This window comes from Saccostrea echinata, unplaced genomic scaffold (genome assembly GCF_033153115.1).
Source record: "Saccostrea echinata isolate AGI-Se365-2 ecotype Australia unplaced genomic scaffold, CSIRO_AGI_Sech_v1 ptg000010l, whole genome shotgun sequence".
In the NCBI taxonomy this organism is placed as follows: domain Eukaryota; kingdom Metazoa; phylum Mollusca; class Bivalvia; order Ostreida; family Ostreidae; genus Saccostrea; species Saccostrea echinata.
This window is the reverse complement of record NW_026889759.1, coordinates 137,501-162,738: the sequence shown is the minus strand read 5'-3', so window position 1 is coordinate 162,738 and position 25,238 is coordinate 137,501. Positions and strand designations below refer to the sequence as shown.

Sequence of the window (25,238 nt, the reverse complement as noted above, 5' to 3'; positions counted from 1 at the left end):
TTTTTCGTTTGTGCATTTTATACCCCTAACTCTTGTAACAAATATCGGATCTGTGCATTTTTCGTTAAGTTTGTGTTAAAATCTTTAAAATTATGTGCAATTTTTACCGATACGTGCATTTTTATTTTACTCGTGTATATTTTTCATCAAGCTCGTGTATAAAAGCGTGATCGTTGTGCAGAAAATAATTTTGAAGCAATCGGCGTGCCATAGAAGGAGCACAAAGTGTGCAATAAAGGCAAATGGAAAAAGATTTGATTAAAAAATAATTAAAATACAGTTTAAAGAAATTTTTAAGTAACCAGAATGTGAAACATCTTAAATGACATTTATCAAATTATAGTGTTTCCCTTTGTATTGTGACATTCACATCATTAATATATATGAATTAAGTTCAATTGCTACCTGCAATGCAACATGAATAAATTTATCATTTATTGCACAACTTGTGTCTAACAAATTTAAGAACACATCATGAAAGATATTTGAATTTGGTAAAGGTGATTAAAACTGGGATACCTAATTCTCAAAAACTTCAATTTAGTTACTTGATCCTTCCTGGCTATATAACTTGATTTCATCAAGTGAACAAAGATTAAATCACATTTCCCCCAAATAATAATAATAGTAATAATAAAAACCCATATAAATAGTTCCCAATTTCCAAATTGTTCATTTGTTATATAAATGTATTGATATATCAATTATAATTCACTGATAGTTAAATTAATTTATGATTGATTTTGATTATATTTCTAAATTATTCATTTTAATTCCTCCATAATTATCATATTAGGAAGATGAAATAATGAATGAGAATTTAGAAATGATTGATTATTGAATAATTCTATATAATTTCATATTTGAATTTTTTTTCTGTTTCTTAATTCATAATGTGCACTTTTGTTGATATTTTATCAATACTATTTTTCTCAATCATAATGGCATAATATGTAAAGCATATTGGGATACATGAAATGTTCATGAATATAAAACAAAGTAGAAAGTGTATCATGAATGAAACTTTACTTTATTAATAAGAGACCAAAAACAATCGGGCGTGGTATATTGTGAAACCCGTCAAAGGCAGTCGATTTCCTCCGATATTTACATGTACGATAAAATTGGCTCTAAAACTTTAGGGATAAGGGGTGAACTTAAAAAGTTTGTTTTTTAGGCATTAGTAACCTAATAAATTGAAATCCACAGTCACTGCAGTTTTTAATCATTCATTTCATCATATTCAACCGTCATTTCAGGAAAAACCGATCATTTCGGCGTTTCGATGCACCGACCGCCTAGTACTAGAAATTACAGACGACATTATTAATGTAACATTTTTGATATAGGGCCTATTTATGAATGTGAGAACTAACTTTAACATTACCAAATATGCCCATATGCAAATGTATATAAATGTAACATTGTTGACATATTTTTGTGCATGCATGCATGTATTCCAACTCAGAAAATGTGTCTGACAAGTGACAGGTATGAAGCGATATAAAAATGAGAGAGTCGGGGTCGGCAGTACTAGTTTTACCGCTTGCCCAATATACAGCCTCAGAGCAATGGCTACCGCAAACAAGGTCGTAGGTGGCCTAAAACAGGTCAAACCTATTATGTCTGCAAATAAGGCAGAATCCAGAGCAAGAGTTGTTCATTTGTACAAAGCTTGGTACAAGCAAATACCAACAATAAGTAAGTGTTTGAACGTCTTTCTCTTTTAAGGAGAAGGACCTTGAGCTGAAAAAATACTTGTCATTCAATTTTTTTTATATTTTGTATATTTCTAATTAAGTATGTCCCACATATCTTAAAGCAGTTACATCATTGGGTTTCTTACCTTATTTTGGAGATATTTATTGACAGTTTCTAAGTGGAGTTTTAATTCTCTATGTTTCCGGGCTCATTACTCGGTCCATAATGGGCTTTTTTTAAGCATATAAACAGGTTGGGCACAGTTCCTTTTTCGGGGAAGTATTACTATAAAATGGGATTATTCCTCTTTTCAGTAATAAAAAGCATTACTGTATACGGGAATTTTCGTCATTTTTTTTAAATAATGCCCCAAATCTGTTTATTAAATAAAAAGTGCATGAAAAATACGATGTGATGTGTTTTTATTAAACCAACCTCGCTGACAAAAAAATTCGGTCCTTTAGTGCTGCAGACAGGAGTAAGATGAGATTTAATCATACGACATCATGAGTATTCTTCAAACGGATGTGAATAATTCCCTTATAAGAATATTATTAGTTGTTCAAATACGAAAAATTTCATAGCTTAGTTTCGTGGAGGTGACATCTTTTGAACATGCATAGGAATTTAAACTCACGTGCAGCAGCGACCCACGACTTTTACTTTAATTTTCCCTGTTGATAAATGATACGAAAAGTATGGAATCTTATAAGGGCATTCATTCTAAAATCATCTTTGAATGACTATCTTTTTAAATTTTAAATTTCAAATAATTATTTTTATCTGTAAAAGAAGCAATGTATTAAAAATTATTTTAACGATGTCTTTGAAAGAAATGATATAAAATTAAATTAGAATGAATAACTTCATGAACGAGTTAGCAAATGCTGAACGTATTCAATCTCACAATTTTAACACAGGTAAGCTTCCGTAAGAAATTTATATCGTAGAAATATTTCATCACTCTTTTTCAGCTTTTTGCAGCGATAAATATTGTAGTTTTGAGCATACATACACTTAATAGACTATGAATATTTAGAGGATATGAAAATATTTTTGCACTTAATCTTTTATTCAAAGCAACCACGAGAATAGTGTGTAAACGAGTGAAAATTCCCGTATACAGTAATGTTTTTTATTACTGAAAAGAGGAATAATCCCGTTTTATGGTAATACTTCCCCGAAAAAGGAACTGTGCCCAACCTGATAAAAGAAGACATGTATCTTTTAATAGGGTTTAAAATTCGAAAAAGCAAGTTTCTTCTATCACACTGCACCTGAATAGGGAAAATTACGCACTTTTTAAGACAACTTAAACAATAAAAAACTTAATTTACTAAAAAATCTATCAATCAATATTTTTTAATTTACATTGAAATGCAAATCCTTCAAATTATTGATTAACTGTAAAAATTTCGAATGATGAAGCTGACCTCAATATTTCACAGGACATCGTTATAGAGGACATAAGCATGACAAAAATGTGTCATGTTACATTTCTTGAGTACAGGAAAAACCAACTATGACGTCACACGAAAGCTAAATAAGAGAAATAAGATATACCTACATAAGATTTCCGTCATCAGCCATGCAAAAATATTTTTTTGTGTTCCCCGTTTATCAAAATATTTCATCATATACTGATTATGACCTATTTTTACATAATAATACCGCCACTGTGTTCACCGAGTATGATCTTGCTGTACTAACAGATTGTGTATGAAGTCACCGACTTGTTGGACGCACAGTTTAGGGAAACGGGGGAGTGGATCAATCTTTTTCATAATTTGTTAATTTTTACAAGAATATTAAAACTTTTTATTTTTTTTATATGAGATGGGAATTAAAGTTAAAAAATGTTAAAAATTTAATACAAGAACATTTTGTTCTTACATAAACGGAGACTATGACATAGTTAAACAGAGTCATGTGACCATGTGTCAATATTTTAATATTAATTTGATATAGATTAAGTTGTTAAGACTAAATTGATGATATTGTTTAATATGATATTTTTATTTAATTTTTTGAAAATATTAACTAATTCAGAGCATCATGTTTCACAATCTGAAAGGGGGGGGGGGTGCAGATGGACATTTGTCAAGCTCTAACACAACCAGTTGAGGATCTATAATGTAATATTTGTTTTAATTAATGCCTACACCACAGAAGATGTATAAACAAATATTAAAAGGAATGGAAAAATCATTGAAATCCTTGTATCAAGGTTGACATGATTTTCTTGCACTCTAATCTGTTTATGACAATTGAACAATATTTGACGGGCATATCATGCTGTGGTGGGGCACTTTATTTAGCTCTACTGGTTTGAGACCAGAAGAGCTTATGCAATAGTAAGGTGTCCGTCGTCCATCTGTCTGTCTGTCTGTACGAAACAATTTGTCAAAACGCTACTCCTCTTACAGTTTTGGTCTGATTTCAATATAACTTGACACACAAGTAGACTACACTAAGATACATAATTTAGTGCATTGGTTTTGATTTCAGTGAACGGTGTTGCCATGGTTACTAAAAATAGAAATTTCTATGAAATTCCTTTAAAATGTTACTCCTCCTACAGTTTTGGTCTGATTTCAATATAACTTGGCACACAAGTAGACTACACTAAGATACATAATTTAATGCATCGGTTTTCGATTTCAATGAACGGTGTTGCCATGGTTACTAAAAATAGAAATTTCTATGAAATTCCTTTAAAACGCTACTCCTCCTACAGTTTTGGTCTGATTTCAATATAACTTGGCACACAAGTAGACTACACTAAGATACATAATTTAGTGCATTGGTTTTTGACTTCAGTGAACGGTGTTGCCAGGGTTACTAAGAATAGAAATTTCTGTGAAATTCCTTTAAAACGCTACGCCTCCTACAGTTTTGGTCTGATTTCAATATAACTTGGCACACATGTAGACTACACTGAGATACATAATTTAGTACATCAGTTTTTGATTTCAATGAACAATGTTGCCATGGTTACTAAAAAATAGAAATTTCTATGAAATTCCTTTAAAACGCTACTCCTCCTACAGTTTTGGTCTGATTTCAATCTAATTTGGCACACAATTAGAATACACTATGATACACAATATGTATTTTGGTTTTTGATTTCAGTGAATGGTGTTGCCATGGTTACTAAAAATAGAAATTTCTGTGAATTACTTTGAAAACACTACTCCTCTTACAGTTTTCATTTGATTTCAATATAACTTGGCAAAGAAGTAGACTACATCTAGACACATTTATTTATCTATTTATTGTTGCATGTTGCAAAGTTTCAAATCCAAGTGCTACATTTCCTTTGTTTTACATATAGACCAGTAGAGCTACAGTCTCATCAGAGACTTCTGGTTATGTTTGTTGTGTAAAGTATGACCCACTGATTCCTTATCAGCAATCATTTCTCAAATTGGGTGAAAATTAAGTAATGTATGAATGTTTAAAAAATGCATAATTCATACAGAGTTATATCTATCTTTCCAAGGAAAATGATTAGAAAGTGAACATTGGCCAATAAAAAGCAGATAATACAGGAATGCAAGATCAAAATATTTTTAGAATATAACCTAGGTACCAGTTATTGAATTTTATCTTAAATTTCATAATATTCTTGTGCCATTGTTGAAACACAGAAGAATATATTGACACGAGATGTAAAATGCAAGAGTTGTCTTCCTTTGATTGCCTGACGCCACGTGCGTCAGGCAGTATAAGGATTAATTTTTCCAAGATCCGAAACTAAGCGATCATTCTTAATGAACTAGAGTTTGTGCAAGCTGATTTACAACGGAATTTGTTACCTGCATTTAAAGAAAAACAGTTTACAGAAGGAAGAATCATATATTACTGATGCAATTTAATGATGTGTTTAATTCCTTCAGTTTTTTGCATGCACATGCTTATTCTTTGCAATTCTTTGTATGGACATGTCCGTGTAACATTTTTTCTGCGTTTCTAAACTACTGGATCAGTCCATTTGCCTTCTAGAAAGGGGTGACACAATCATTTCGCGCCAAATGTCACATGTAAATTAGGAGTGAAACGGTTCACCGCGGTATCGATGCACCGCGGTATTTTTTCTCGGTTTGATACACGGTGCAAAATCTCCAATTTTCGGTTCGGTTCATTTTTCGGTCGGGATCGTTATTCAGTCGGGTTTGGCATAAGGTATAACACGTTACTCAGAATAAATAAGTATAGAAAACGTAAATTTTTTATGACTGATAGCTTGTAAAATAATTTTTGACAGTCAAATAATTTTAATCAATTTCTTCAAGTCAATTTGCAAATAAAATTCGTAAAATATGTGACTAGATTTAGAAAAAGAAAACATAAAACAACGTAGAATTTGTTTCCTTCTATCAAAATGTATCGTATCGAAAATAACCGAACCGAGACAAAATTATACAATACGTATCGAACCGTGAAGGAGGTGTATCGTTTCACCCCTAATGTAAATTATCTTCGCGCCTTTTTCTTGGATTGTTCTATTGAATGGGTGTGATAACTTTTGTGGAAATAAATAAAGTTTATTCTTTTAACCTGATTCTTAAGCTTCAGATTTTTTATTAACAGTAAATTTTATCTCATTTTTTAGCTCTACTGGTCAGAGACCAGAAGAGCTTATGCGATAGTAAGGTGTCCGTCGTCCGTCCGTCTGTCTGTCTGTCTGTCCATCCGTCTGTAAACAATTTTTCAAAATGCTACTCCTCCTACAGTTTTGGTCTGATTTCAATATAACTTGGCACACAAGTAGACTACATTAAGATACATAATTCTGTGTATCGGTTTTTGATTTCGATGAACGGTGTTGCCATGGTTACTAAAAATAGAAATTTTCTTTAAAAACTTTCAAAACGCTACTCCTCCTACAGTTTTGATCTGATTTCAATATAACTTGGTACACAAGTAGACTATACTAAGATGCATAATTCTATATATCGGTTTTTGATTTCGATGAACGGTGTTGCCATGGTTACTAAAAATAGAAATTTTCTTTAAAAACTTTCAAAACGCTACTCCTCCTACAGTTTTGATCTGATTTCAATATAACTTGGTACACAAGTAGACTATACTAAGATGCATAATTCTGTATATTGGTTTTTGATTTCGATGAACGGTGTTGCCATGGTTACTAAAAATAGAAAATTCTGTGAAATACTTTCAAAATGCTATTCCTCCTACAGTTTTTATCTGATTTCAATATAACTTGGCACACAAGTAGACTATACTAAGATGCATAATTCTGTATATTGGTTTTTGATTTCGATGAACGGTGTTGCCATGGTTACTAAAAGTAGGAATTTCTGTGAAATACTTTCAAAATGCTACTCCTCCTACAGTTTTTATCTGATTTCAATATTACTTGGCACACAAGTAGACTATAATAAGAAACATAATTCTGTGTATCGGATTTTGATTTCAATGAACGGTGTTGCCATGGCTACTAAAAGTAGAAATTTCTGTGAAATACTTTCAAAATGCTACTCCTCTTACAGTTTTGGTCTGATTTCAGTTTAACTTGTGCAAACAAGTAGACTACACTAAGATACATAATTCTTTATATTGATTTTCTGATTTCGATGAACATTGTTGCCATTGTTACTAAAAATAGAAATTTCCTTGAAATACCTTCAAAATGCTACCCCCACAGTTTTGGTCTGATTTTAGTATTACTTAGCACACAAGTAAACTACACTAAGATACATAATTCTCTGTACCAGTTTCGGATTTCGATGAACAGTGTTGCCATGGTTACTAAAAATAGAAATTTTCTTTAAAAACTTTCAAAACGTTACTCCTCCTACACTTTTTGTCTGATTTCAGTATAATGTGGCATACAAGTAGACTACAGAGATACATAATTGGTGTTATTGTTTTTTGATTTTGTTGAATGATGTTGCCATGGTTACTTAAATGAAAATTTTTGTAAAATTGTTTTAAAAGGCTACTCCTCCTACAGTTTTATGCCACAAAAGAGACTAGAGGTTAGGCTTTTAAAAAAGCTTAGAAAGTCTGCCAGTAGCATATTATTTCATGCTTTGTGATGAACAAGGGTTTCCTCTTAATACAGTGACAACAGTGTAGGTCAGTACCCGTAGGGGAATGGGCTTCACTCCCGTAAGGTTCTAAGTAAAGAATCGGCAAAATGAAGAAGACATCATGATCTGTACTGGTTTTCATTTATAAAAAAGCACGTTATTATAAATTATGAGAAAGGTCCTGAAATCGATTGAAAAGAAAAACTGAACAATTTTAAAACTGTAGGGCCTACAAAAAGATCTATATTTGTATTTTAAACTCATTTATAATACATGTACATGTATTATAAATGAGTTTAAAATACAAATATGGTAAGACCATCATCGCGTGAGTTTTGTCCGGGGGGGGGGGGGGGGGGGGGGGAGAGGGGGGAGAGGGGTGTTATTAGTATCTTGTTTTGCTCTAGCTATAAACTGTACAGGCCATTTACTTTGAGTTCTAGAGCAGCATTGAAGCATTTAATTTTGTCTCAAACACTTTAAGACAACTTTCCCAGTTAAAAGTGTTCATAATTTACTTCGTCGTTGAGAAAGAGACAAGTCTATAAATAGAGACCGTCTCATCAATCTATCACTGACGAGAGTGTGCATGAAGAAGGGCGCCCTCTGGTAAGAGAGTACATGTAATATGAATTTCTTTAAAATGAATCAATTAGCTATTTTCCCCAGAATTATAATCTACGCTAGGGCACTTGCAGTTTCATCCCAACGTAACTAGGCAGCCCGTGGGCTAACTAATAAATGATTACCAAATAGTGGCATGTCTTAGATATTCGTTATTCTGTAGTATTTGGTTATGACATTTGATAAAGTCAATTCTGGCCCGTAGGAATTTCACTTTGAGGGGGCACAACCATACATTTTCAGTTGGAGGGGGGCACTATGAACTACCAAAATTCCTTGACAATCATAAAAAAAAGTCATCAGACATTATTATTGAGGGGGCACAAGCATATAGCAGCTATGTTTTCTATAGTATTCTATATATCGGCAAAATTGGGGGGGGGGGGGGGGCACGGCTCCCCCGTGTCCCCTCCCCCGGTTCCTACGGCGATGCAAATGTACATCAAGATTGTGTAATGAAGTATCGCAACTATGTCGCTCCTTGATGACGGAAACGTTTAGCACCTCTTTTGCTTATACGTTCCATAGATAATGATTGATTAGTCAGGCAAGCTTTTTGAAAAGCTATTACTTGTATCTTTATTAATATACAGTGGCTTAATATGTGTCATTATGCATATGCTGTGTTGTCATTTCCAGTAATGAACTTATCAATAAAAGTTAAATTATGATTATAAATTATGTTTTTATTTGACCTTCATTGTTTTCCTCATCAAAGTAAGTCAATCTTGAAATTTATTCTTGTTAACTTTGAGATGCACCCTATTTTGCTTTTACACATAGTGTTAAATCCAGACCCTAAAAAGGGCATGGTAATCCAATAATCAAAAGGGCACTTTACGCCGCAACAAGTTTTCATGAGGGCACTTTTTTAACGTCTTTGAAATTATAAATATTTTCTTTATCATGTTTATGTACTTAAATTATTATTTAATACTGAAATCTTTAGTTATACAAGTATCTAAAAGAAAAATTTATAAATCTGTCAGCTTAATTCATTTAATACACACTGAGAGGGCAATTATTGCCAAAATTGAAATTCAAATTTTTTAATCAAGAAATTAGTATGGTTATCAAGGTTATGCTTAAAAAGTAATAGGTGTGAATCTTTTTGTCACTTGCTCAAGAATTATTTTAGTCTGGGGTATGATTTTTTTTCCCTTCCTTTAATATTGTTATTTGTGTATGAGGTAAATAACAGAACAAAATTGCAAAGGGGGGGGGGGGGCTACTTGGATAATAAATGTAGAGGGCATTCTCTTTATTTTGAAAATAATCTATCAACAAAATCAAGTGAAAACTGATTATACCAAAAAATTAAACTTGAAATAATATATAAATTGGTTAAAACTTTTTTCTGGCTTAGAAACATTGAGCCTCTGGGTGTCAACTCAAAAAGTAGAACACGTACAGAATCATTGAACATGTTGAAAGAAACTAACTTCATACTTCGTTGTTTCCTAGCCCATTTCACACATAATATTCAGGTTTTTTTTGGTACTGTACATTGTAAGTTGACTTAATTCATCAGCAGTTTATTTTTCACATTTCTTCATCAACTCTGTTTTTTCTACTTTCAATTTAAAAAGAAACGATCCTGATTTAAAATGTGTAACATTTTAATTTACAAATTAATCTATCTTTGACATTGGGCTAATTCTTGCATAATCAATGCAATCAAATGATATTTTCTCGTGTTATCTCTTATACCCTAACAGCCTGAGGCATGTTACCTGGCAAGGTGGCTGTGTGCGTTCAAGCGAGAAGTGATTTCCTGTCCCGAATTCACACCTTTGCGTGCATTAAATAAACAAAGGGGCTACTCAGCATGCACTGAATAAACAAAGCCGCTAGTCCATCTTGCCTCTGCTAGGCACATTTATATATTTTTGCAAGGAAAAAAGGGCATGGCGCTGGAAAAAAGGGCATGGCGCCGAGAGAAAAGGGCATGGCGCGGCGCCATGCTAGTTTGCTTTAGATTTAACACTAACACACGAAATAGCTTTTTATACGAGTTTTAATTGATTAAATACTTCTGAATCAGTTGTTTAAGGACACAGTTCAAGAACATGAATATAAAATTGTATCACCTAAACATTGTTCTACTTGAAATAAACAGACTGTCAGACATTCAATTCAAAATGTTTACATTTTTTTCTACACATGTGTTGGCTGCCGTATTGGATATGAACGAACCGATTTTAGCTACAGTACGTATGCCTTGGAAAATTTGTGTGGCAAACAAGAACGGTTGAATACTTGCATGCATGTGATATGCATTTGTAGTGGAATACCCGAGGAAGCTATTAGTGCAAGTTTTGTCCGTACATGAAAATTAGAGATATTTTAATTTTTCAATCTATCTTCAAAACGTCTAATCGCGCCATACTTTAAGGTCAAGATCTAGTAAAAGAAAGGTGCCTACAGATTTCTCAAATTTGAGAAATTAATTCCTTTAATGATGCTTAATGATTTTAGCTTGGTCAAAGAAGTTGTTTCAGGGCATAATTTGTAGGTAAATAAGACGAAAAATCATATTTTAAACTGTCATTTTCAATGAAAAATTAAGAAAACCTGTCATGAATCAGGCGTTTTTTCCAATTCAGACCAATGAATTGTATCCAGATTGCCTACAGTCCCTCAGAAAATGGTAATTTGTATGTTCTTGGTCTCTTCTTTAAAATAATATTAAATTGAATATAGGTATCGGAATTACTTTTCTCATGATTTCAAATTGGATTCCATGAAAATACTTTATTTTCTACATAATTTTATTAGAGCCATAAAGTACGGGAAAAAGAAAGTTGAAAATGATTATGACATCATAATGGATCTAGCACCAAAAAGTTAGTCTAAAGTCATTTACTAGATCTTGACCTTAAACATTCTTTGATTATACTAGGGGGCATCTCAAACTTCACACAAACGTCATCAAAATGTTTGTAAACGCGAGGGAAAGTAGTTTATGAAGACATACTTTTCAAGCTCTTTTCTGATACGGAATCAAAACGAGGCTGAGGAAATTCGGAAAGTTATCTCACCCTTGCTTGGGCATTGCTAGGCACAGCCCACCAAATGGTCATTTTACTCCCGTGTGGTGGTCAATCTCCCATATGGGAGACGAATTTTACTGACCAAATGGTGGTCTTTTTTATTCTATTCCAATCTTATTAGAATAAAGCAAAAGTGCATTTGCGTGGGTGTTGCTAAAATGTGGAATGGAAAACGGAAAATTTGATGTCAAGTTTTTCACTAAGCACAGGTATAATTCAGACATAGGAAGCAATATTCTTTATCTAATACATGTAGTTCATATCTCATTAAAAGTTATTGTAACAATGTGATTTATTCATGATTTTTTTTCCTCAAAACATGTGGCATATACATGCAATGGTTAAAAAATACACACTAATTAGACTCACATCCGAGTTACATGTATCTAATATCAGAATGTCTCATTTATCAATCATCCAAATCTGAATTGAAAAAATGGCGTATTTGTCAAAGACAAAATCATCATTATTGATTATGAAAGGGTTAATTCTGTTTTGAAACAGGCGGAGAGGAAGAGAGAGGCAACGTATATATACATTTGTGTTAGAAACAATGATCACCATCATCAGTAATCCACAAAAGATTCACATCGATTCTCTCTATCATCATTTGAGGTAGCTTGTGGACTCAAAACCGTGAACGATCACTGGCATTAAGGAAACAACTTTGAAAACAAGTTTATTACAACTACAGGAGTGTTGATGCAATCCACAGATACCGTACATGTATATTGCAAACTTGTGCAAAACAGCACAAACTGATTGCACAGAATAACCAAAAATTATGGAATTTTTCACTCATAAGGATATCGAATACTAGCCGTTCATATTGATCAGAGTGATCTTCAATAAAGTTTTCCCACTCATCCGTATTTTACCACAACATGTTACATGTATATATATATGTGTACAGCATTAGATATTTTCTGTTCCGTTTTCCGTACCCTATGCTTTGTCTATGTTCAGAGATTTTCATGAATAAGAATAAATCAACTCACATTTTGATAATTAAGGATTAAATATGAAAAATTTATATGATGTTTCTTGTATGGTTTTTGTATTTTAGGCCATACCAATTTGCAATATAGTTCGTCGGATTCGCCGCTTCTATTTGTAACAAATCCAAATTATAATATTATGAAAAAAAATTTGTGCACCTGTGCATCCAAAAATATCCGAGTACATTTTTTTTTTACTTTTTACACCAAATGCACCAAAAACTTCAGAACACATAGTTAAGAAATGACAGAAGCGCGGGATTGAGAAAGTTCGTACTTCGTACCTCATACTGTGTGAAGTTTTTCATGATGCCTGTCTACTCTTTTATATGTATGATACGTCAATATTTAAAAACAATGGATGTATTTTTTTTTCCTTATACTGCAATCGAACTAGAAGCCAAGGAAAGTTTTGAAGCGCTGTTCAATGTTTCTGTAATGAGAACATCAAAAAGTCCACAAAAGGTTTGGTGAATATTGATGATGTTTACTCTCTCAAAATAAAAAAAAATCTAAGAGATTTCAAGACCGGACATGTCCCTAGGAATTTGCACAGAACTGCATGAACAGAACGTTTGCAGAAATGAAACTAAATTGCAATAATGTAACACGTACCTCATTCAAAACATGTCAAACAGAAAGTAGACACGTTTTCACGTTTTATGAATGCTTCCAAAAATTATTCTCTCCCTGGAAAAATTACAGACATGTGAGACCACAAAATTTATTTAATGAATTCAGGGATTTATCAGTACCTTCTCAGGGACTGAAATTCGGCCCCATTCCCAATTGAAAATGAGTTCAGTTTTTCCCACTTTGGCAGTATTTTTTCTCAGTTGGTGAACAATGCTTTTATATTTAATTATCTTGGAAAAACACGAAGTAAAATTGTCGGATTGTCTATAATTTTCATCTATTTAACTCATTTAGGAAAGCTACAGTGATAACACATGTTTAAAAACACTGTAAAAACATCGCCAACTTTTAATCCGAATTTCCTCCTTTTTCTAAAAATGGTGATATTGTTATTATATATATTTATTAAGTTATTTCCACCTCCTCATTTGATCTATGAGTGAATGGTAAAGACTGTAGGTACTATTTTAGATAGAAAAATATATCTTCAATGCACTTGTACATATTAAAAGAGGACTTTGAGAAAATGTGTACTTAGTATAATTTTTTGCAGGAGGTTTATAATCTCCAGAAACAGATTCTATAATGACCTAAACTGGAATCTCGTACACACATGTACTACCCGAAGTTGTATAAATACTTTATACTTATTGAAGTAAATTTTACTTGTATTAGTCTATTATTAGGTCTTTCCACCTTTCTGTGGAAAGACCTCTTGAAATGCTTATGTTTATTATCATTAGGTCTTTCCACCTTTCTGTGGAAAGACCTCTTGAAATGCTTATGTTTATTATTATTATTATTATTATTATTAGGTCTTTCCACCTTTCTGTGGAAAGACCTCTTGAAATGCTTATGTTTATTATTATTAGGTCTTTCCACCTTTCTGTGGAAAGACCTCTTGAAATGCTTATGTTTATTATTATTATTATTAGGGCTTTCCACCTTTCTGTGGAAAGTCCTATTGAAATTGTTCTGTTTATTATTATTAGGTCTTTCCACCTTTCTGTGGAAAGACCTATTGATTTTCTTCTGTTTATTAGGTCTTTCCACCTTTCTGTGGAAAGACCTATTGATTTTCTTCTGTTTATTAGGTCTTTCCACCTTTCTGTGGAAAGACCTCTTGAAATGCTTATGTTTATTATTAGGTCTTTCCACCTTTCTGTGGAAAGACCTCTTGAAATGCTTCTGTTTATTAGGTCTTTCCACCTTTCTGTGGAAAGACCTCTTGAAATGCTTCTGTTTATTATTATTATTATTATTATTTTTCCGCTACGGCCTTTTGAACCAAAAGACTTTTCGAAAAACTTTATAGTTCATGATACTCGACATCAAAAGTTATTTCGAAAAACTACCCAACGAGTATGACCTATGACCCCTTTCGGAGTTCTTGCCCCTTGTACGAAAAACCTTGTTATCGCTACTCCTTCGAAACCGTAAACCGTAGAGGTACGAAACCTTCACCAATGTCTTTGACTAATTGAGGGGACTCTTCAATCTTTTCATTGCGAAAGTATTCGTCAACCCCTTTTATGAGTTATTGCCCCTGAAAGTTTATGAAACTTACAAATAATTAAAAATTTTCAAAACAATAAGTCGTAGAGACATGGAACCAACTGCATAAGATTCATAGACCTTTGACCTTAAAAATATGCAAAGGTCAAAGGTCAAGGTCATTCAAAATATGAGAAATTAAGCTCTTTTTATATCTCTTTTGTCTTTCAACAAATCCTAAATATCTTTGCATCATTAATATGTCCTCTTAAAACTATTTCAAAGATTTCATACTTGTCCCCTAAGATTTACCCCTTTAAAAGTTATTGCCCCTTTTACTGAAAACCTTGTTATCGCTACTCCTCCGAAACCGTAAACCATAGAGACACAAAACCTTAACTAATGTCTTAAATGTCTTTAGACACAACTTCAATCTATTCAGTGCGAAAGTATCCGATGACCCCTTATATGAGTTATAGCCCTTTAACATCTTTGTGCTTACTATTAAACCTTATAACTTTAAAACTAAAAGTCGTAGAAGCATGGGGTGAAGTGCAATGTGACCCTTGACCTTTGACCTTGAATATTTGTTCAAGGTCAAAGGTCAAGGTCATTTCAAAATTTTGAAAATTTTCATTTTTTCTATCTTTCAAGCCATTTATAGATTCTTTTTGTATAAAAATTAACTTTAGAGAGTAAAATATGAAAAATATATGAAATTCAAAGAAGGTGGAAAGACCTCTAATTGTTCGAGAACAATTAGTCTACTAGTTATTATTATTATTATTATTTTTCCGCTACGGCCTTTTGAACCGAAAGACTTATCGAAAAACTTTATAATTCTTGATACTGGACATCAAAAGTTATTTCGAAAAACTACCCAACGACTATGACCTATGATCCCTTTTGGAGTTCTTGCCCCTGGTACGAAAAACCTTGTTATCGCTTCTCCTTCGAAACCGTAAACCGTAGAGGTGCGGAACCTTCACCAATGTCTTTGACTAATTGAGGGGACTCTTCAATCTTTTCATTGCGAAAGTATTTGTCAACCCCTTTTATGAGTTATTGCCCCTGAAAGTTTTTGATGTTTACAAATAATTAAAAATTTTCAAAACGATAAGTCGTAGAGACATGGTACTAACTGCATAAGATTCATTGACCTTTGACCATAAAATATATGCAAAGGTCAAAGGTCACGGTCATTCAAAATATGAGAAATTAAGCTCTTTTTATATCTCTTTTGTCTTTCAATATATATAAAATATCTTTGCATCTTTAATATGCCCTCTTAAAACTATTTCAAAGATTTCATACTTGTCCCCTAAGATTTACACCTTTAAAAGTTATTGCCCCTTTTACTGAAAACCTTGTTATCGCTACTGCTCTGAAACCATAAACCGTAGAGACATGAAACCTTCACTAATGTCTTCAGGGTCTTTAGACACAACTTCAATCTATTCAGTGCGAAAGTATTCGATGACCCCTTATATGAGTTATTGCCCTTTAACGTCTTTGTGCTTACTATTAAACCTTATAACTTAAAAACTAAAAGTTGTAGAAGCATGGGTCAAGTGCAATGTGACCCTTGACCTTTGACCTTGAATATTTGTTCAAGGTCAAAGGTCAAGGTCATTTCAAAATTGTCATTTTTTCTATCTTTCAAGCCATTTATTGATTCTTTTTGTATAAAAATTAACTTTAGAGAATAACATATGAAAAATATATGAAATTTAAAGAAGGTGGAAAGACCTCTAATTGTTCGAGAACAATTAGTCTACTAGTTATTATTATTATTCTTCTTCTTCTTTTTCTTCCCGGACTTTTGAAATCGCAAGACTTATCGAAAAACTTTATAGTTCATGATACTGGACATTAAAAGTTATTTCGAAAAACGACCCCCCGAGTTTGACCCATGACCTCTTACGAAGTTATTGCCCCCTTCGCAAGAATAGCCTGTTATCGCTACTCCTTCGAAACCATAAACCGTAGAGATACAGAACCTTCACCAATGTTTTCGACTACTCGAGAGGACTTTTCAATCTTTTCATTGCGAAACGATTTGTCGAGCCCTTTAATAAATTACTGCCCCTGAGAGTTTTTGATGTTTACGAATAATGACAAAATTCTCTAAACGATAAGTCGTAAAGACATGGGACCAACTGCATTAGATTTTGTGACCTCTGACCTTGAAATTTTTGTGAAGGTCAAAGGTCAAGGTCATTCAAAATATGAGAAAATTAGCTTTTTTAATATCTCTTTTGTCTTTCAACATATACTGAATATCTTTCCATCTATAATATGTCCTTCTAAAACTATTTCAAAGATTTCATTCTTGTCCCCCGAGCTTGACCCATTCAAAAGTTGTCACCCCTTTTGCAACAAAACCTTGTTATCGGTACTCCTCCGAAACCGTAAACCGTAGAGATTCCAAACCTTCATCAGTGTCTTCGACTCATTTAGTACTCTCTTCATTCTATCATTGCGAAAGCATTCTTTGGTCCCTTGTATGAGTTACTGCCCCTGAAAGTTTACGCTACTTACATTTAATGAACTTATTTTAAAAATGGTGTATCCTAGAGACATGGGACCAACTGCATCGGCATATTTGACCTTTGACCTTGAAATATAGGTCAAGGTCAAAGGTCAAGGTCATTTAAAAACATAAGAAATCCCTTTTATATGTGTAAAATATAGCAATTCACCAAATGACCTTGAACTTTGACCTTGACCTTTGACCTTGACATTGGGTCAAATAGAAAACTTAGGACATGCATCCAGCTCCAGTATCAGGTAAAAATACAGAAAGTAAAGATTTCTTTTTTTTTTTTTTTTTTTTTTTTTTTTTTTTTTTTTTTGAATGACCTTGACCTTTGACCTTGACTCAAAGGTCACAATAAGGCTTAAGGATGTGGAAGTAGTTACAATTCGTAGTTTAAAAGAGGCATAAAATAAATAATTCCCCCCCCCCCTTCTTAAAAAAAAAAAAAAAAAAATCACATCAACAACAATGTAGCATATTACTCTAGAATTCAAACCAGACCTCGGATCGACACCAGATTTGGTACAAATGTAGTATAGACCTCAGAGAAACTTTCTGGAGAGTTTTACGGTGAGTCTTATAAGTTTATAGAAGTCATGAAGTTTCACGGCAAAAACTACAAGTTCTGTTGTGTTTGAAATTTAAGTGCAGGTGAACGAAGAAATGATCTAAACCTTTTATCGGCTATTTCTTCAGATGTCTTTAGTAGCATTTAATTCTCCTGATATGATACGACATTTTAATACCAAGCATTCTCTCTTTCTTTTACATTTGGAATTTATTTGATTTTTATTTAGAATTAATCAGTTTCCAGAAATACCGATTTTCGGTATATTAAAAACAATTCTCGCTTTCATTGTCGTGTTTCCCTTCTAAAAATGCATGTTGGGAATTTAATTTGGGCTACACATATTTAAATTAACCCAAGGAAATGCTTATTTAAATGTTTCATAGTTATTTCAGGATATTCAGTCAGAAATGTTAAAATCCGGGCCCGATCTTTTAAGCTTACAACGAAGCTATTTACAAAAAATTCAGCATGCTCACAATATCGATGAATCGGGCTTACAGTCCATTGATACATTTTCATTAGGGAACAGTGTTAACGTTTTCTCACGCAGCCCGTCCCTTGTTATTTTATATACTGCTTGCAAGTTCAGGAACTATTTCCTTTTACAGAACTTCTTTCTTCCCCTACCGATTCTAAAAATACGCTTGCATTTCTTCTATAGTCTTAAACAATTAACTTATGTATGTTATCGAAATGCGTGGCCGAATGGTTAGCGCACCTGCCTTTCAACCCAAGGGTTTTGAGTTCGAGCCCAGCTGGAGGAGCATTTTTTTTTTTTTTTTTTTTTTTTTTCATTTTTTGCGTTTTTCTCCTTTTTTTCAACCCAAATGACACGGAAACACTTAAAAAGGTGGAAAGGCCTCTAATTGTTCTCTGAACAATTAGTCTCCTAGTGCTTTATTAGGTCTTTCCACCTTTCTGTGGAAAGACCTCTTGAAATGCTTATGTTTATTATTTTTAGGTCTTTCCACCTTTCTGTGGAAAGACCTATTGATATTCTTCTGTTTCTTATTATTTTTTATTATTTTTCCGCCGTGTGATTTTGAGTTTCAAGATCTATCGAAAAGATTTATACTTCATAAGAATGTACTCCGTAAAAGATTTTTGCAGTTGACCCTGCGTATATGAACTTTGACCCCTCAAAGTGTTATGAACCCTTTCGCAATAAAAGCTTGTTATCGCTACTCCTCCGAAACCGTAAACCATAGAGTTACGAAACCTTCACTGATGTCTTTGACTACTTGAGAAGACTTTTCAATCTTTCATAGCGAAATGATAGATCGAGCACTTTGATGAGTTATTGCCCCCTGAAAGTTTTTGTTCTTTACGTATGATGAAAAAAATTAAAACGATTAATCGTAGAGACACGAAACCAACTGCATTGGACTTTTCATGGTTTGACCTTCAAAATTTGTTCAAGGTCAAAGGTCAAGGTCACTCTGAATATGAGAATTATAGCTTCTTTTATATCTCTTTTGTCTTACAACATATATCACATAACATCAAATATATCAAATGTCCTTATAAAACTGTTTTCAAATTTCTCTTTTTAACCTGTAGAGCCTGACGGGTTAAACAGTTCTTGCCCTTGTGCGAAAAACCTTGTTATCGCTTCTCCTCCGAAACCATTGACCGTAGAGATGCGAAACCTTCAACAGTGTCTTCGACTACTTAAGAAACTTTGACCTTGAAATTTAAGTCAAGGTCAAAGGTCAAGGTAATTTAAAACATGAACTTTTTATGTCTCTTTCATCTTTCGACACATATTATTAGGGCTTTCCACCTTTCTGTGGAAAGTCCTATTGATTTTCTTCTGTTTATTATTATTCTTCTTCTTATTATTTTTCTTCCGCTGATTTTTTGTTTCGCAACTTATCGAAGAGACGCATCTTTCATATTAGTTGACTACTTAAATGATTTTCAGATTTGACCCAACCACTTCGAACGATGACATTTAATGAAGTTATTGCCCCTTTCGCAAGAAAAGCTTGTTATCGCTACTCCTCTGAAACCACAAACCGTAGAGATACAGAACCTTCACCAATGCTTTTTACTAATTGAGAGGGCTTTTCAATCTATCATTGCGAAAGGATTCATCGAAGCCTTATACAAGTTATTGCCCCTGAAGTTTTTTTGCTGTTTACGTAACTTGAAAAAAAATTTTAACGCTTAGACGTAGAGACATGGGACCAACTGAAATGGATTCTTGCATTTTTGTTCTTGATGTTAAGGTCAAGGTCAAAGGTCAAGGTCATCCAAAATATGAGAAATATAGAATATATGAAGGGGGGGGGGGGGGGGTGTTAAACCAATATAAATGTATGAAATAAACTATTCCACGCTTTCATTATCTTGTTTTCTTCTTAAAATGCATGTAGAACATTTTATTTATCATAGCTGCATTTAATATAACCCACAGGGAAACTTGTTTCATTCAGGAATCGTCTTACTGAACCTGCAACAATCTTAGGATCCGCAGTCAGGCCGCTTTGAGTCCAATCCATGTTTTCCCATATGACGACCTACATAGTACATACCATTAGCCTCGAGTCCAATTTATTTCATCGGCAATTTTTCTAAGTAGTTTAACTAAATCAGAACATTTAACACCTCAAATTAAACCTTCGAATGCATAATGCACAGAAATAGAAATACGATATGCACAGTAAAACACATGTCACGCATTGTACTTCCATGGTAACTATGTAAACAAATGCCATAAACACGAAAGCAAAAAAGAAGAGAGAGAGAAAAAAGAGAGAGGAAGAGAAAGGAAGAGAGAAGGGGAAAGAGAGAAAAATTGGCCCCTAAATCGCAAAAAAAAAACAAAAAAAAAAAACAAAAAAAAAAAAAAAAAAAAAAAAAAAAACCTCTTTTTTTGGAGCTGCGCGAAGACCTTTTGAACTCTACAGAGAAACGAACCCGACAATAAATCTATAGCAAAAGACGAATTTTTGAGTTTATTTATTTTCTTGTACTTTTCTTCTTTCTTTTGTTCTTTTGAAAGCCAAATGATATGGAAACATGTTTCTCAAAACTATTCAATTCCGATAACTACGTTGTACAACAATTTTTTTTAAATTCCTGAATAGGTAGTTTACTGCATACATCTTCATCGCAATTCGTGACGTAGTGGTTAGCGCGTCTGCCTTTCAAGCTAAGGGTTCTGAGTTCGATCCCTGCTGGAAGAACTTTTTTTTTTTTTTTTTTTTTTTTTTTTGGCATTTTTCTTCTTTTTTTACAGCCCAAATTACATGTAAACACTTAAAAAGGTGGAAAGACCTCTAATTGTTCTGTGAACAATTAGTCTACTAGTTATTAGGTCTTTCCACCTTTCTGTGGAAAGACCTCTTGAATTGCTTATGTTTATTATTATTATTAGGTCTTTCCACCTTTCTGTGGAAAGACCTATTGAAATTGTTCTGTTTATTATTATTATTATTATTATTATTTTTATTATTTTTCCGCCGAATGGTTTTTTGTTTTAAAAGTTATCGAAAAGATTTATGGTCCATAAGAATGCACTTCGTAAAAGATTTTTACAGTTGACCCTGCGTATATGAACTTTGACCCCTCAAGGAGTTACAACCCCTTTCGCAATAAAAGCTTGTTATCGCTACTCCTTCGAAACCCTAAACCGTAGAGATACGAAACCTTCACTAATGTCTTTGACTAATTTAGTAGACTCTTCAATCTATTCAGTGCGAAAGGTTGCATAAACCCCTTTAATAAGTTATTGCCCCTGAAAGTTTTTGATGGTTACGAATAATTAATTTTTTTCTAAACGCTTAATCGTAGAGACATGGGACCAATAGCATTGGCATGTGTGACGTTTGACCTTGAAATTTATATAGAGGTCAAAGGTCAAGGTCATTCAAAATATGAGAAAATTAGCTTTTTTAATATCTCTTTTGTCTTTCAACATATACTGAATATCTTTGCATCTATAATATGTCCTTCTAAAACTATTTCAAAGATTTCATTCTTGTCCCCCGAGCTTGACCCATTCAAAAGTTGTCACCCCTTTTGCAACAAAACCTTGTTATCGCTACTCCTCCAAAACCGTAAACCGTAGAGATTCCAAACCTTCATTAGTGTCTTCGACTCATTTAGTACTCTCTTCATTCTATCATTGCGAAAGCATTCTTTGGTCCCTTGTATGAGTTACTGCTCCTGAAAGTTTACGCTGCTTACCTTTAATGAACTTTTTTTTAAAACGGTGTATCGTAGAGACATGGGACCAACTGCATCGGCATGTTTGACCTTTGACCTTGAAATATAGGTCAAGGTCAAAGGTCAAGGTCATTTAAAAACATTAGAAATTCCTTATATATGTGTAAAATATGGCAATTTACCAAATAACCTTGAACTTTGACCTTGACCTTTCACCTTGACCTTGGGTCCAATGGAAAAGTAAGGACATGCATTCAGCTCCAGTATCAGGTAAAAACATAGAAAAGTAAAGATTTCTCTCTTTTTTTTTTTAATGACCTTGACCTTTGACCTTGACCCAAGGTCACAATCAGGCTTAAGGATGTGGAAGTAGTTACAATTCTTAGTTTAAAAGAGGCATAAAATAAATAATTAACCTTCCCCTCCCACTTCTTAAAAAAAAAAATCACATCAACAACAACGTAGAATATTTCTGTCAAATTCAAACCAGACCTCAGATCGACACCATATTTGGTACAATTGTAGTATAGACCTCAGAGAAAGTTTCTGGAGAGTTTTACGGTGAGTCCTATAAGTTTATAGAAGTCTTGAAGTTTCACGGCAAAAACTACAAGTTCTGTTGTGTTTGTGATTAAAGTGCAGGTGAACGAAGAAATGATCTAAACCTTTTATCGGCTATTTCTTCAGATGTCGTTAGCAGCATTCGATTCTCCTGATATGATACGACATTTTAATACCAAGCATTCTCTCTTTCTTTTACATTTGGAATTTATTTGATTTTTATTTAGAATTAATCAGTTTCCAGAAATACCGATTTTCGGTAGATTAAAAACAATTCTCGCTTTCATTGTCGTCTTTCCCTTCTAAAAATGCATGTTGGGAGTTTAATTTGTGATACACATATTTAATTTAACCCAAAGAAATGCTTATTTAAATGTTTCATAGTTATTTCAGGATATTCAGTCAGAAATGTTAAAATCCGAACCCGATCTTTTAAGCTTACAACAAAGCTATTTACAAAAAATTCAGCATGCTCACAATATCGATGAATCGGGCTACAGTCCATTAATACATTTTCATTAGGGAACAGTGTTAATGTTTTCTTACGCAGCCCGTCCCTTATTATTTGATATATACTGCTTGCAAATTCAGGAACTATTTCCTTTTACGGAACTTCTTTCTTCCCCTACCGATTCTAAAAATACGCCTGCAATTATTCTATAGTCCTAAACATTTTAACATACTATTGTTATTGGAGTGCGTGGCCTAATGGTTAGCGCACCTGCCTTTCAAACCAAGGGTTTTGAGTTCGATCCCAGCTGGAGGAGTTTTTTTTTTTTTTTTTTTTTTTTTTTTTTTTTTTTTTTGCATTTATTGCATTTTTCTTCATTTTTTTTTCAGCCCAAATGACACGGAAACACTTAAAAAGGTGGAAAGACCTCTAATTGTTCTCTGAACAATTAGTTTACTAGTTCTTCTTCTTTTTCTTCCCGGACTTTTGAAACCGCAAGACTTATCGAAAAACTTTATAGTTCATGATACTGGACATTAAAAGTTATTTCGAAAAACGACCCCCCGTGTTTGACCCATGACCTCTTACGAAGTTATTGCCCCTTTCGCAAGAATAGCCTGTTATCGCTACTCCTTCGAAACCATAAACCGTAGAGATACAGAACCTTCACCAATGTTTTCGACTACTCGAGAAGACTTTTCAATCTTTTCAATGCGAAACGATTTGTCGAGCCCTTTAATAAATTACTGCCCCTGAGAGTCAAATTTTCTTGTTTTAATTAAAAAATGGATAACTTTATTGCATCTTTTTCGTGGATCGAAAGATGTTGGTCCCACCGGAAACAAAAAAGACAACTTTCGGTTATAAGAGAAAAACTACACAATTTGAGTATTTTACATTCCAATAAATATTCTTAAAGTATTAGAAATGAATATGTTATTCAGACTGCAAATTAATGTCTAGAGTAACCTTAAATATCTTTCAAAAATTCACTTCCAGTCGCGTGTTTTCCTGTCCTCAAAATGAGAAGTTGTCTGAGCGAGATCTCAAAAACAAGTAAAAGATTAAAACACCAAACTTTTATGAGTAATAAACGTTGAGTAATAGGCATTTAACCATTTTGGTTAAATGTGTCAGTCGTCACTTCCGCTTGTCACAGGAAGTGATTAAAGAAATCAAAAATTTTAACTTTTCTTTTTTAAATTAAAATTTGCATCACTTTATTGCATCTCTTTCGCTGTTTTGAAATATGTTAGATTCCACCAGAAACAAAAACGTCAACTTCCGGTTTTAGGAGATAAACTATGTTATTTTGATATTTAACTTTCTCATAAATATTGCTTATCGATAAAGTACTTGAAAATTCACTTCCGTTCGCGTGTTTAGCTGTCCTCAAAGTTAGAATTTATTCTCATAATATTGCTCGGCAACTGTAAACGACTGAAGTTCAAAACTTTCAGGACTGATAGTCAGTCATCAGTTTATTTGAATCGTGAGAAAATCTTGTATTGCCGTTACTTCCGGTCATGACAGGAAGTGATGCAAAAAAGTGAATGGTTAATGGTTAGCACATTGGATTTTCATGCTGACGACGAGGGTTAAATCTCCAGAGTGTCTGAATTTCTTTTATCACTGTTTCAGCTTGAATTTTCATTTTTATATTCAGAATTGGACGGAAGACCTCGCATTGCTTGCAATGAGTTTCTAGTTGTTGTTATTTTTCTTTTAGGATGAAGTTGCAAATTCCATGCAACCTTTTGTGGTTTAATATTCATATAACTGATGAATTTAATTTATTTGATAAACTATTTTCAATAAAAGATTTACAAAGTGACTGTTGCAATTATTCTTGTTTTTATTCCAAGTACATCGTTTTAAAACAAACAATAATTTTTTCATAACCTCACTGTATATACTATTTTTATAAAGAATAAAGCCATTGCTTACAAAACGAAACGAAATAAAAGTGAAAACTTATTTTTCTTTTTATTTCCTAATTAAAAATTGACACTAATGTGCCTCCGTAGTTAAATCTGACTTTTGACCAGGTTAAACAAGGTGTGTTTGTGAAATACTGATGCCCCCGTATGGCAGATAATGGCGAAGGTTAAAGTTTCTCAAATGCAAGCCAGGTCAAAAAATCAAAAATGTTGGTACCCAAAGAAAGGTCTTGTCTCGAGGAATATACCTGTGAAATATGAAAGCCCTTGTACAAACCATTGAAAAGCTATGGCAAATTTAAAGTTTTTCAAAGTAAGTAAAACAGCAAGGTCAAGGTCAAATGGTGCCCAAGGGAGGTCTTGTCACAAGTGATACACATGATCGTGAAATGTGAAAGCCCTAGAACCAAACCTTCAAATGTTATGGCTAATGTTAAA

At 33.2% G+C, this 25,238-nt stretch overlaps 1 protein-coding gene across 1 annotated transcript in view; it reads left to right on the top strand.

Annotated features, from left to right (window-relative positions):
• The first annotated feature begins 1,557 nt into the window (after nucleotides 1-1,557).
• LOC133184095 (NADH dehydrogenase [ubiquinone] 1 alpha subcomplex subunit 6-like) overlaps nucleotides 1,558-25,238 on the top strand; it is a 97,641-nt gene continuing 73,960 nt past the window's right edge. Inside the window, exon 1 of the mRNA XM_061318925.1 lies at nucleotides 1,558-1,701. Within this exon, the coding sequence (XP_061174909.1) occupies nucleotides 1,572-1,701 (130 nt within the window). The 5' untranslated portion in view covers nucleotides 1,558-1,571. The remainder of the gene's footprint in view (nucleotides 1,702-25,238) is intronic.